This window comes from Megalobrama amblycephala, linkage group LG2 (assembly GCF_018812025.1).
Source record: "Megalobrama amblycephala isolate DHTTF-2021 linkage group LG2, ASM1881202v1, whole genome shotgun sequence".
Lineage (NCBI taxonomy): Eukaryota > Metazoa > Chordata > Actinopteri > Cypriniformes > Xenocyprididae > Megalobrama > Megalobrama amblycephala.
The window spans coordinates 19,969,469-19,981,820 of record NC_063045.1 but is presented as its reverse complement, the minus strand read 5'-3'; the positions used below and the strand labels follow the sequence as shown (position 1 = coordinate 19,981,820).

General features: G+C 35.8%; 1 protein-coding gene across 1 annotated transcript; it reads left to right on the top strand.

The window, feature by feature from the left end:
* The first annotated feature begins 8,146 nt into the window (after positions 1 to 8,146).
* On the top strand, positions 8,147 to 11,562 carry si:ch211-212d10.2 (uncharacterized protein LOC557710 homolog). Its single transcript, XM_048165463.1, has 3 exons — positions 8,147 to 8,398; positions 8,866 to 8,981; positions 11,383 to 11,562. Exons 1-3 carry the CDS (start codon positions 8,227 to 8,229, stop codon positions 11,479 to 11,481), a joined length of 387 nt encoding a protein of 128 aa, XP_048021420.1. The 5' UTR covers positions 8,147 to 8,226; the 3' UTR covers positions 11,482 to 11,562.
* Positions 11,563 to 12,352: the final 790 nt, after the last annotated feature.

Sequence of the window (12,352 nt, the reverse complement as noted above, 5' to 3'; positions counted from 1 at the left end):
TAAAAGTTTGTGCCTGTGAAAGCCAAAATGATCATTCTTTGATACATATAATTCTTCAAACCTTTCATAAATGACCAAGAGCTCAGAAAAAACATCAACATTGTTTAATTTTGAATGGCTGTCAATAAATAAAAGATGCTCTTTGTGTCTTGGTGGACATTTGCCAACAGAGGCTAACAGGATACCATACTAACCAGCCAAACCTAGCTGCTAAACCAAAAACCAACCTCTTTTTTGCTAGCTATACATTTTTGTGTTGTGATTTCATTTGTGCAACCTTTTCAAATTATACCACAAACAGCGCTGATTGCGCTCGGGCTGATCGCCGAGATTTTCACGCATAAACCAGAATAACAATCATGAATCATGTATGCAGAGATGAAAGATTTTGGTGGAAACGAGGCTGGCCACCCTTGGGAATACGTACAAGACTCGAGGGCTTGTGTGTTTATTCCTCTTTCATCTTCTGAATGTGTCGTCCTCTGATAACAGCCTCTTCCAGACAAACAAGCACTGTATCTGGATATAATTATGAGTGAAAACATGATGGGTCAGGGACGCACTGATCATTTCAGCAGACACAGAGGTCAGGAGAGACCTGAGAATGGATATCCCCCACGCTTGCGTTCATCATCTCCCTTAAGGACATTTATCAACATCCACACTTCCTCCGTTCTCGAGGACCCAGTCGATATATCCCGACTTCAGCCCAGCAGGCACTAGCAGCTGTGCCCCATCATTCATGCTTGATAGGGTACAAAATGTTTGCCCAGTTTAACAACCAGAATGTACAAAAATATTTAAAAAAGTAATAGTGACTTTTTATCTCACAGTTCTGACTTTATTTCTATCTCGTGTGAGATGTTAACTCAAATTACGTTATGAATTTCGAATTTCAAGTTTATACATCGCACCATAAGAAACTGTTTTTCCCCTCAGAATTCTGAGAATTCTATATATATATCTTGCATGGCTTCCAAGGTTCAGTAGTCTCATGATACCTGCTGTGTTAACCGTAGAAATTCTCCCAAAAGAAAGATGTATCATCTGTGGATCAGACTAACAAACCCACAAAATCTCTGCAAGGCACTCGGTATCCAAAATCCCACTTAGCAATAAGGCTATTGAGAGGTGACACTTAAATTTCTTCCATTTCAGCTTCTGGATAAAATACACACGTACCCCGGTTGAACCCTAATCAGCTGGCTCTCCAAGGAACAGCTTTTGTTTCTCTCAGAGCAGTAAACCAAGTTCAAAGTTGGGCTTTGTTTCCTGTGGAACTCCCCTTGCATCTCAGTCATGTCTGGATAAGAAAAGTAATGGTAGAAAGGGAGAATGGATATCACTATAATTCTCCAGCGCCTCAGGGATAGCAGGGACCTTAACCTTTTTAATCACCGGACAGGTGTTTTAGGGAATAATTTCAATCAGATTTCAATCAGTCATACCCGCTGGACTGTCACACTAATTGCAAATAAGAAATTTGGGGGGGTAACAAATCATGCTGTTGAATGATTTTTGTTGATGTAATAGAAGCTTTCAGCAGGTCTTACACAAATGAAAACCACATTTTTTGGAGATCAGTGTCCACGCTCGAGGATCAGGAGACCTTTGAGGCTATAGATGCTTGAGGAACAGTCATATTTTGCATCAGTGGATCCAGCACAGCTTGAGTAAAGTTTTGCCCAAGCTTCAATATTGTGTCATTAGGAGCGTTTTCAACAAGGCCAACATGCCTGCGGCAAGTTACTCATGAGCTTTTCTGTGCAAAAGCCATTTTGTCTGTCTGGCATTTTTGCTTTGCTATATCATTAGATTGAAACCATCTAAAAAACACTGTGTTCATTTTTAACTGCCAGATTTGTGCCTTGGATGATGTCAGTTCTATGACATCATAATCACAGTCCTCATAAAACAATGTAATTGTAACAATGCATGCAATGGTTTTGAAAAAAAGAGAGAAAGAAACCAAACTGACATCCAGAATCAACCATTAAAGAAAGCAGAGGTATTTGTATTTAATATAACTGCTGTAAATAATTATATATATATAATATATATATATATATATATAATATTTAACTGGGGGAAAGAATTAATAAACGTTGACCTTTGAATTTTGACTTTAAAAAAGTGTGTGATGTATTACAGGTTATGCACATATTCAGAGCTGACCTTTATTAAGGATGATGTCATTTTTGACTGAATGAGTTTGAACTTGTTTCTATTTAAATGGAGGCCAACAGGTTTATATGACTGAAGTATTAATACTGACAGTAAGAACATTTAGAGCTCAGAACATTCTTTTGACAAATGACGTCATGTTTCAGTCACATTTTGAGCCTGTGCAAACCTATATTTTTAAGATATAGCTCACTGTGTAACTAAACATTATATGGGGAATATTTAGAGCAACATGCCAAAAAATATTCTCTCACACAGAATTATGGTGATTTGAGTTCGGTTCTTGAAGTGGTGCGGGCAAAGAATGAGTCACTGTGTGAAACTGTACCAAGCACGGAAAACTATACAAATGCTCTTACTGAATCCGCTTGCGTGCCAGAAGACTGGTGCAAGTCCCTTGTCTGGCTTGTTTCAAACAATGGAAATTCTGGGCAACGCATAACTGTATTAAATAGTAAGCTCATTTAATGCATTGTTTTGAGCTTTAATAATAGTTGACAAATGGACATGGACATGATTCTTTGTTTTCAATTATCAACATTTTAGGTTAAAGGTGAAATTTCTGGAATTTTGCAATTTCATTTAATACCACTAGTGCATAAATTACACACTTCATCTTTCAAATTAATATTTGCATATAGGAAAGTGTAAGTTTTTGGCTTCACTAATTCAGTGGTTCTTTGTGTGATGAATTTTTAATATTCCATGTAGACTCAATTAATTTCAGCTCATAAAAAACGTATTTTACGCTTATAAAACTCTCAGTTTCTTGGTCTATTATATATGTGTCCTCGCAGAACATTGGTGTATTTTGGACTGAGCAGGTTTGTTGAAAAAATAAAATATAATTCAGTTACTTTTTAGTCTTTTCAGAGGGAGAAAATATCTACAGACAGGTCTAACTCACTGGTCAGGCTAGTATAACCTAATAATCCTGACCAAATATTTTACATTTCACATTCATATTATTGGACATTTTTCCACCCTGTTATTTTTGCAATGCAGTGAGTAGCAGGGTGGACGTTTGAAGCTAATGAAGCTAGCTAGGAAAGAACATCATGCTAGCAGAAGATTTACATTTAGGAAGAATTTTAATAGATAAAGTCTATATATATAAATCGACACAGCAGGGTGGACATATTGTTTATGCTATTAGATAAGCCTTCTAAAAATAAGGAAAAGAGAGAAAAGTTTATGACTGAAACGTACTTGGTTTTTGGAGTTGCTATACATCCAAAGAAGTGATATAATTTGTAGCAAGTCATATAATTTAGGGCATTTGCTTAAGATTTTATATAGGGCAAGTAGCACCAGTGCAACAGGGTGGACTGGGGTTTGAGATACCGTACACGGCATAAAATATAATGGTTTTATACTAAAAAATATTTACCACAATATACTGAATTTTATGTCAAAGAGAATATGTAAATGTGCATATTACTCAAAAATGCTAATTTAGAAATATTTATAACTATTATTTCGAAGTGAAGTTGAGAAAACAATTGGGGATATGGGAATTTGCATGTCAAGTGCTTCAAAAAGTTTTTTTTTTTATTATTCTTAGGTACTAATCATTATGAATTTAATTAATCAGGGTACATCTATGCATTAAAAAACCATGTGGCATGAAAATTGATTAATATTTTATGTAAAATAATATTCAGTATTGTGTCATGGGGACATAAAATACACCAACCTGTTGGAATTGAAAAGCAATAATAATAAAATAAAATTTTAATATGTAATTTATATGAGAGAATATAGCAGAATAAATATTAAAAATACCAGTTGCAGAGTGGCTCAAGAGGGACTTCGGTAAAGATGGTTTTATATTCGCACATTCGGACATCCGTATTCAATAGCCTTGTTAATCACACTACATTGGACATTCAGTGGACATTCACAAGTAAATATGCCATTAAAACAATACTTGCCTATTTTGATCGACTGTGAAAAATGTTGTAAGTTGACAATCGTTGGTTGTCAATATCATGTTGCTGCTTAAAATTAATTTATTGCACATTTATTGGAAAGTCTGAATTTATCAGAAGTCTGAATGTGCGAATATAAAACCAACTTTACCGAAGTTCAAGAGGGTTTTAAAAATTCTTCAATTGAGGGGAATGTGAAATGTGCTTCTAATGATAAATAGGCTTTGAGTGTTTGTCTAGAGCTGGATGTAATTGACCGGAGAACCTGTTATCCTACATTTAATGCTTGGGCTGTGTGAAGCTGTCTTAGCATGGGTTCAGAATGGTTCTCTCATTTAAGTAGTCCCATTCATCTCATACTAGATTACAGTGTTGAGAAAATACAGGACACTGGCCTTGTCCACTTTTTCATAGTGCTCAACCAGATGTTCAGTCATATCACATCTATTTTACAAATGCTATATCAGCACAAATGTTTCTGGAGAACAAAGAGTATGCTTCTACTCAGTTTTGGTGCATGGCTGATTATGCTTATGGAACTAATATGACTTAATAAATTATGCTGATTATGAATAATTCAGACAAAAGTGAATAGCTGATGACATAACACAAAGGTGGACATCATAGAGAAATAACTTTGCAGAATTGCGAGGACATTGTGATATAGCTTGATCTGTTTTTGTTCTGTTTGTTTGTTGTTCTAATCACTGAGAGCTTTATTCTTTGATTTTGAGTTAAGTATATTGTAATAAACTAGACAGGGTAGGTTTGTTTTAATTTCCTTCACATTTTTGAGTACTAACAGAACGCTGCACAAGTGCACAAAAAGTCTACAAATTATGATTTTTATTCTAATCTTCCCTGATGAACAAAAACGTCTAAAACCCTAAAAAAAAGAAAAGTGGACTGGTTTTAACTGTTCTTTCAGCCTGGTCATAGCAAGCTGGTTTTAGAGGGGGTTTTAGAGACCACTATTTTAGCTGGTCATGCTGAGACACCAGCTTGGGCTAGGCTGGGAAACCAGCTTAAACCATGTCCAGGCTGGTTTTAGCTCTTTTGTTTTTCTCCCAGCAGGGTTGTTAAACGAGCCTTTGGAGACCCCTTTACAAATGCTATATCAGCACAAATGTTTCTGGAGAACAAAGAGACTCACCACTCACCACTATGCTTCACGCAGCGAACGACTACTCAGTTTTGGACTCACTTTCCTCACGCAACGAACGACTCACTTTCCTCACACATGACCACTGACTCTCCTCAGCCGGCGACTCACTTTCCTCACGCAGCGGACGAATACTTTCCTCACGCAGCCGGCGACTCACTTTCCTCACGCAGCGGACGAATACTTTCCTCACGCAGCCGGGACTCACTTTCCTCACGCAGCCGGCGATACTTTCCGCAGCCGACGACTCACTTCCGCAGCCGGCGAGTCACTTTCCGCAGCCGGCGAGTCACTTTCTGCAGCCGGCGACTACTTTCCTCACGCAGCATTAACTCTCCTCACGTTTCTTTTCAAATATTATGGTGCAATAATAATACATCTAGTAAAAGACATTTTTGTGTTGTAAAGTAATTTATTCTGAAGCAATATTCCCATCAGTGTTCTGTAAACTGTTACTGTTAAGATGTAAACTGTTAATCATCAGATTTGTATATGCCCCTTAAGGGATAGGTCATCAAAAATAAAAATTCTGTCATCAGACTTACCTTCTAGTTGTTCCGAACCTGTATGAGTTTCTTTCTTCTGTTGAACTAAAATATATTTTGATGTCAGTAAACAAACAGCTGACTGTAGAGAGTGACTTTCATAGTAGGAAAAAAAAAAAATTGGAAGTCACTGGCTACCATCAACTGGTTACTGACATTCTTCAAAATATCATCCTTTTTCTTTCTTCTGTTGAACTAAACTCATATAGGTTTGGAACAAACTAGAGTGTAAGTCAATGATGACAGAATTATCATTATCATTATTATCATCAATTATCAGGTTTAACGATCCCTTGAAATTGATTTCATGCATTTTTTTTTTTTTTTTTACCTTTTTTAAAAAGGTACTTTTCCCCTAACCTTGGCTATCAGTCTCATGTTAATTAGAATAACTCACTGTAGGGCTTTTACCGTTATTTTTCCACGGCAGAGGAAACAGAATCTGCATCAGAAGTGGCATTTAGATGCATGTATAAAATTGAATATGAATGTGCAAAACAAGCATGAAAACACTGTTTAACAACTTTACAATAAAGATCTATAAAGCTTTTGTGGATTTTACAAATTATCTTTAATATACAATATTCTGAAAAAGTGACATTTCCCTTTTTGCAAAGTTCAAATGTTGATAAAATATATAACTTTAACTAAAGATACATTTTTGATTTGCAGCTGTCATGCTTAAACACTGGTTCTGCAGATTTTTGACATTTCAAAATTGCATTGTTTTTGTAACCATCACATTAGACTCAGTGAAACAGTCACTGTTTAGGGGCCCAAGCTGTTGGTGCCTTGTTTAAAATGTTATTTGTAGTGAATGCTCTTTTGAATAGTGTTATCAAATAAGGAATCTGTTGTAAGCTGATTAAATTTTTTTTTAAAAAAAACATGAAAGTAGCGTATACCATAAACTAATGTGATGGTTACAAAAACAATGCAAATTTGAAATGTCAAAAATCTGCAGAACCAGTGTTTAAGCATGACAGCTGCAAATCAAAAATTTATCTTTAGTTAAAGTTATATATTTTATCAACATCTGAACTTTGCAAAAAGGGAAATGTCACTTTTTCAGAATATTGTATATATTGTATAAAGATAATTTGTAAAATCCACAAAAGCTTTATATATCTTTATTGTAAAGTTGTTAAACAGTGTTTTTCATGCTTGTTTTGCACATTCATATTCAATTTTATACATGCATCTAAATGCCACTTCTGATGCAGATTCTGTTTCCTCTGCCGTGGAAAAAATAATAAAAGCCCTAGAGTGAGTTATTCTAATTAACATGAGATTGATAGCCAAGGTTAGGGGAAAATTACCTTTTTATAAAGGTAAAAAAAAAAATAAAAAAATGCCATGACAATCAATTCCAAGGGACAGTTAAACCTAAATGATAATTCTGTCATCATTGACTTACACTCTAGTTTGTTCCAAACCTATATGAGTTTAGTTCAACAGAAGAAAGAAAAGGATGATATTTTGAAGAATGTCAGTAACCAGTTGATGGTAGCCAGTGACTTCCATATTTTTTTTTTTTTCCTACTATGAAAGTCACTTTACAGTCAGCTGTTTGTTTACTGACATTCAAAATATATTTTTAGTTCAACAGAAGAAGAAACTCATACAGGTTCGGAACAACTAGAAGGTAGTCAATGATGACAGAATTTTTATTTTTGATTGACCTATCCCTTTAAGGGGGCATATACAAATCTGATGATTAACAGTTTACATCTTAACAGTAACAGTTTACAGAACACTGATGGGAATATTGCTTCAGAATAAATTACATTTACAACACAAAAATGATCAATTTTACTTGATGTAGTTAGTTATTGCACCATCACAGTATTTGAAAAGAAACGTGAGGAGAGTTAATGCTGCGTGAGGAAAGTGAGTCGCCGGCTGCAGAAAGTGAGTCGCCGGCTGCAGAAAGTGACTCGCCGGCTGCGGAAAGTGACTCGCCGGCTGCGGAAAGTGAGTCGTCGGCTGCGGAAAGTGAGTCGCCGGCTGCGGAAAGTGAGTCGCCGGCTGCGTGAGGAAAGTGAGTCGCCGGCTGCGTGAGGAAAGTGATTCGTCCGCTGCGTGAGGAAAGTGAGTCGCCGGCTGAGGAGAGTCAGTGGTCAGCTGTGTGAGGAAAGTGAGTCGTTCGCTGCGTGAGGAGAGTGTGTATGCAGATGCACCGCCGGCCTATCAGTGGTAAACTCAGTGGCTACTGGCAATTGTATAGTGAATTCCCGCGACAAGTCGGTAGCCATATTTTTGGACCTTCCGGCCCGCCATACAGTACAGCCTCGAGGAAGCGACAACCCAGTGAGATCAGCGACTGTCGGTGAGCCGAAATAGATCGCGTTGTTTATATCATACAATAAATACAACACGTTAATGACCCGGTTAACCCACCTCCATGACTTCTCCAGAAGATGAGAGTGTTTCCTGGAGGCTAATAGGCCCTGTGTCCGAGCTGTCCAAGAAACAATGCAGATTGATCTATTCATCTGATGGACGCGACGCGGATGTTTGTCTGTTTAATGTGAGCGGTGAATTCCTCGCGATGGACGCTCGCTGCGCGCATTCTGGTATGACAATTAATTATTCCACATTGTATTCGCTTATATCGGTTCTTAAAGCGCTAGAAATGGACATAAAGCTACTTTAGCTAGCCAGCTAGCTAGCAGCAATGACAGAAATGGTAAATATGCTTAGTTGTTTTGTTCGTTGTGCGATGTGTTTCCTTTTCTACGCGCCTTTTCATCAAATCACCATGGTAACCGTAGTTGCCTAAAGTTACTTAAGTGCGGTGCGTACTGTAAAATTATTATTATGTGATGTCCTGCAAACGTTTTCAAAGACTTTCTCTCATTTTTGTTTAATGATGAGCATGGTAATGAAGATATTGTGGTGGCACAGTGGTGGCTAATTTGAAGTTTCCAGAGTTAAATTTTTATAAGATTTTAAACATTCTGTCTGACCAATATGTGTGAATATATTTATTTGTTAAATGCTAAATGAGTTGTGAAATGAAATAAAATGACTTTACTTTCAGGAGGTCCGCTGTGTGATGGAGATATCGAGGAGGCCGATGGGGTTCTTCAGGTTTTCTGTCCTTGGCATGACTATGACTTTAATCTCAAAACAGGGAAATCAAGCACAGGTTTACAGGTAAATTATTTTTTGTTCAACATTTTAACTCATATGTTCCAGGTTCAGTGCAAGTTAAGCTCAACGACATTTGTAGTATGGGGAGAGTGGGGTAAGATAAGCCATTTTTTACTTATGTGGTCCTCAAGATAAGGGAAAATGAGGCTGAAGTGCAATGAATATATTTAAAATAATTTAAGGATGTTTCCTATCATTTTAAATGATCAGAATACATCTATGACAAAGGGTTCTAAAAAATATGGCTTCTTATAAAAAAAAGTGTTCCTCTGGCTCAATTTACCCCAGGTTAGGGGTAAGTCAGTAGGTGGGTGTAAACTGACCATCTATCTGAATCAAACCCATGTGAAATTTTAAAGATAATGTACCTATTTAAAAAACTAATTTTTAATAATCAAATTTCCTTTTACAAATATTCTTTGTAAAAATATTTTACAAATATTTCTTTTTTAAAGCTAAATTAAACAACATTAAAACCAACCAAATGAAGTTGAAAGTTCAGTATCTTTAATTGTTTGCAATTAAATGTCTGAAACAATATGTTGAACATCAAAGTTGTAACCTTCCCAAAAACAGACTAAACAGAGAGTTTTTTGAGTAAAATTAAATAAAAAATAAATAAAAATGAATAAATGTCACTGAAATTAATAAACATTTTAGTCAAAAGGTTCATGACATGGTAGTTTTTCTGCAATGTCGACCATGTTAGGCCATTAGAGACTACAGGTGGAAAGATATGATTAAACATCCTCTGGTTCGTATCAGAGAAGGATCTGGTGTACTTGTACACTGTTCCTATCAAATAAACTAAAAAATAAAGATAAACTAAACCAGTTGCATAATATTACATTGAAATGACACCAGTTTATACTTTAGATTTAACTTAAATTCATTGTCTTATGGTGGGGTAAATTAAAACTCTGGCTCAGTTTACCCCACAGCATTTGGCTCACTTTGCCCCATAGCTGCCATTTTAGGAAACACTAGCTATAGCTTACCAATTCAGAATAATATTTATCTAAATGACTTGCATGGTTTTATACGTTGCTAAATCACCAATATGCATCATAAATAGTTTTAGACCTGGACAAATTTGCTTTGATGAAACAGCCATTACATCTGTTACGTTAAAATTTTACTTTGACAAGCCAAAAACAGTTTTTAAAGTAAATAAGCGACTTCCACTCCTCCAATGTGCTTCTCCTTTTCACAGTCTGGCAGAAATGATGGGTGGTTCTAAAATATATGGTCACATGACAATAAAATGGTACGGTTGCCAGGATACAGGGGGTGGGTCAACTTACCCACTGGCTCATCTTACCCCACTCTCCCCAATATGTGGTATATCACCACAGAAAATAATTAAACTTGTAGGCCTACCTTAGCAAAAATCTATGGAAGCTTGTTTCGGTCAACAGAACATAAACTTGTGTTCTTGTTCATATCCAATGACAAAAAAGACAGAAATGTTCTTCAAAGTAGTTCATATTCATATGCCGAAGCTGTTTACATCCTTTTTTGAACTAATAGATGGATCAAAATAATTTTCTGTGCTAACTGTCATTATACTAAATGCTGCTGAATATGCCTAATTTGTATTGAATCTGGAACATACCTTAAAGTTATATCATATGTGATTATGTTTTGATAAGCACATATAGCAGAAGGTCTAACTATCTTATTTATATGAATCTCTAATGTATGTAGCATGTCTTGAATCATTGAGATGCTTGTATGTGCCTCCTAGAGATCAGTGTATACACTAAATTTCATTACTCAGCAGTAAAGGGGCTGCAGTCAGCTGAACCAGTTAAGTTGGCCAGTGATTTAGTCAATGATTCAGCGTCCCGAAAAACACTTGTATTTTTATATTAAAACCACATTTGTTGTGCCATCACTTTAACTCAGTATGGCACCAAACATTATCTCACGCAGTAATGGATTGCACATTAACAGAATCGTACAGAAGTAAGTGCTGCCAAACAGACATTTGGAAAGTTGCTAAGAATTAAACTACCATCATTTTGGCACGTTTCACATTAACCAAGCATCTGCTTTTTTAATAAACAGATGAAATGTGTTCTCTCATGCTGCGAATATAAATAATTGGGCGGTTGGACATGACAGCAAACTCCGTCCAATCAATACAAGGCAAAGTCTCTGTAAAACAATCCATAATTATGGACAGTCATCCTGGGGGGCTCGACACCTTGAAATGTTCAGTAATTAGACTCTATTCCCACCACCGGTTAACATCCACCATGCTCGTATATCAAAGTACCTTCCTAGCTTTAGGCTTTTACAGCTGTGCAAGCAGAAATAGAGAGTCAGATGCATTGCAGGCGGGCTTAGTTTTATTTCTTTGTCAAAATGTATAGTTTTTTTTTTTCTTTTCTTTTTTTAGCAACAAGTTTATGAAGTGAAATTGGAGGACGGCAACGTATACGTCAAGCACACAAGCGAGCTCTCGTTACAACCTTTCGGCCAGGTCAAACAGCACTGAAGTTCTTGGTTCTTGCAGTGTTTAGTTCCCTTGAACTAAATCATCTGTTTGGATCTCGTTACTTTGAGTAATATTTGAAAATGATGCAGTAATTTAGTTGAATAAACTTTCCTGTTCCCCATTGGAGCAGTTTGTGACAGTTTGTATATATACACTACGAAATAAAGATAAGTTGTTCTTTAATGTTATACAAAAATTACTTAAAATGACACTAAAATGAACATTGTTTTCTGACATTTGTATTATATATTTTATGATTTTTTTGAAATGTTATGAATATCTTAAAATGTAAATTGGCAATATTTATATGTTAGATGTATTGAACTCAGGGAAAATGAGGTCACAGACAGTTCATTTAGTCGGCTCTTTTAGCAGCTTAATTGGTCATAGTTTTAGGTTCATAATCTTTAGTACTCCAGAGATGTTAATTTGTTTCTCTCTAGGGCCGTAATAAATGTTTACAATTGTAACTTGCCATAATTATGCCCTCCTAGATCCAATCCTCTCGAGTGTCAGGTAGAAATTACTTTCACCAGAGGGAAAAAATTAAGTGACTTCTGAGAATTCCATTAATTACTTGGTTGACTCCTTTTTTAATTTTATGATTCTGTTATGATGTGCACTTGTCTTTGTTAAAAATTTTACATGTACATTCTTGTTTTGAACATTCTTCACATTTAAGCACCAGTATTTGTGCGATTATCCTACCCCTATAAAATGTTACTGCAAAAAAGATCTGTAAAGCTATGCAATGCTCAAAACATTTTTTTTTTTTTTTTTACAGTTTTATTATTGTTTTAAAATATTTATATGTGTGATATTTTGCCTGCTTGTGATTTGTTATTTTTTTCTTTTTTCGTTTTGTATTTAA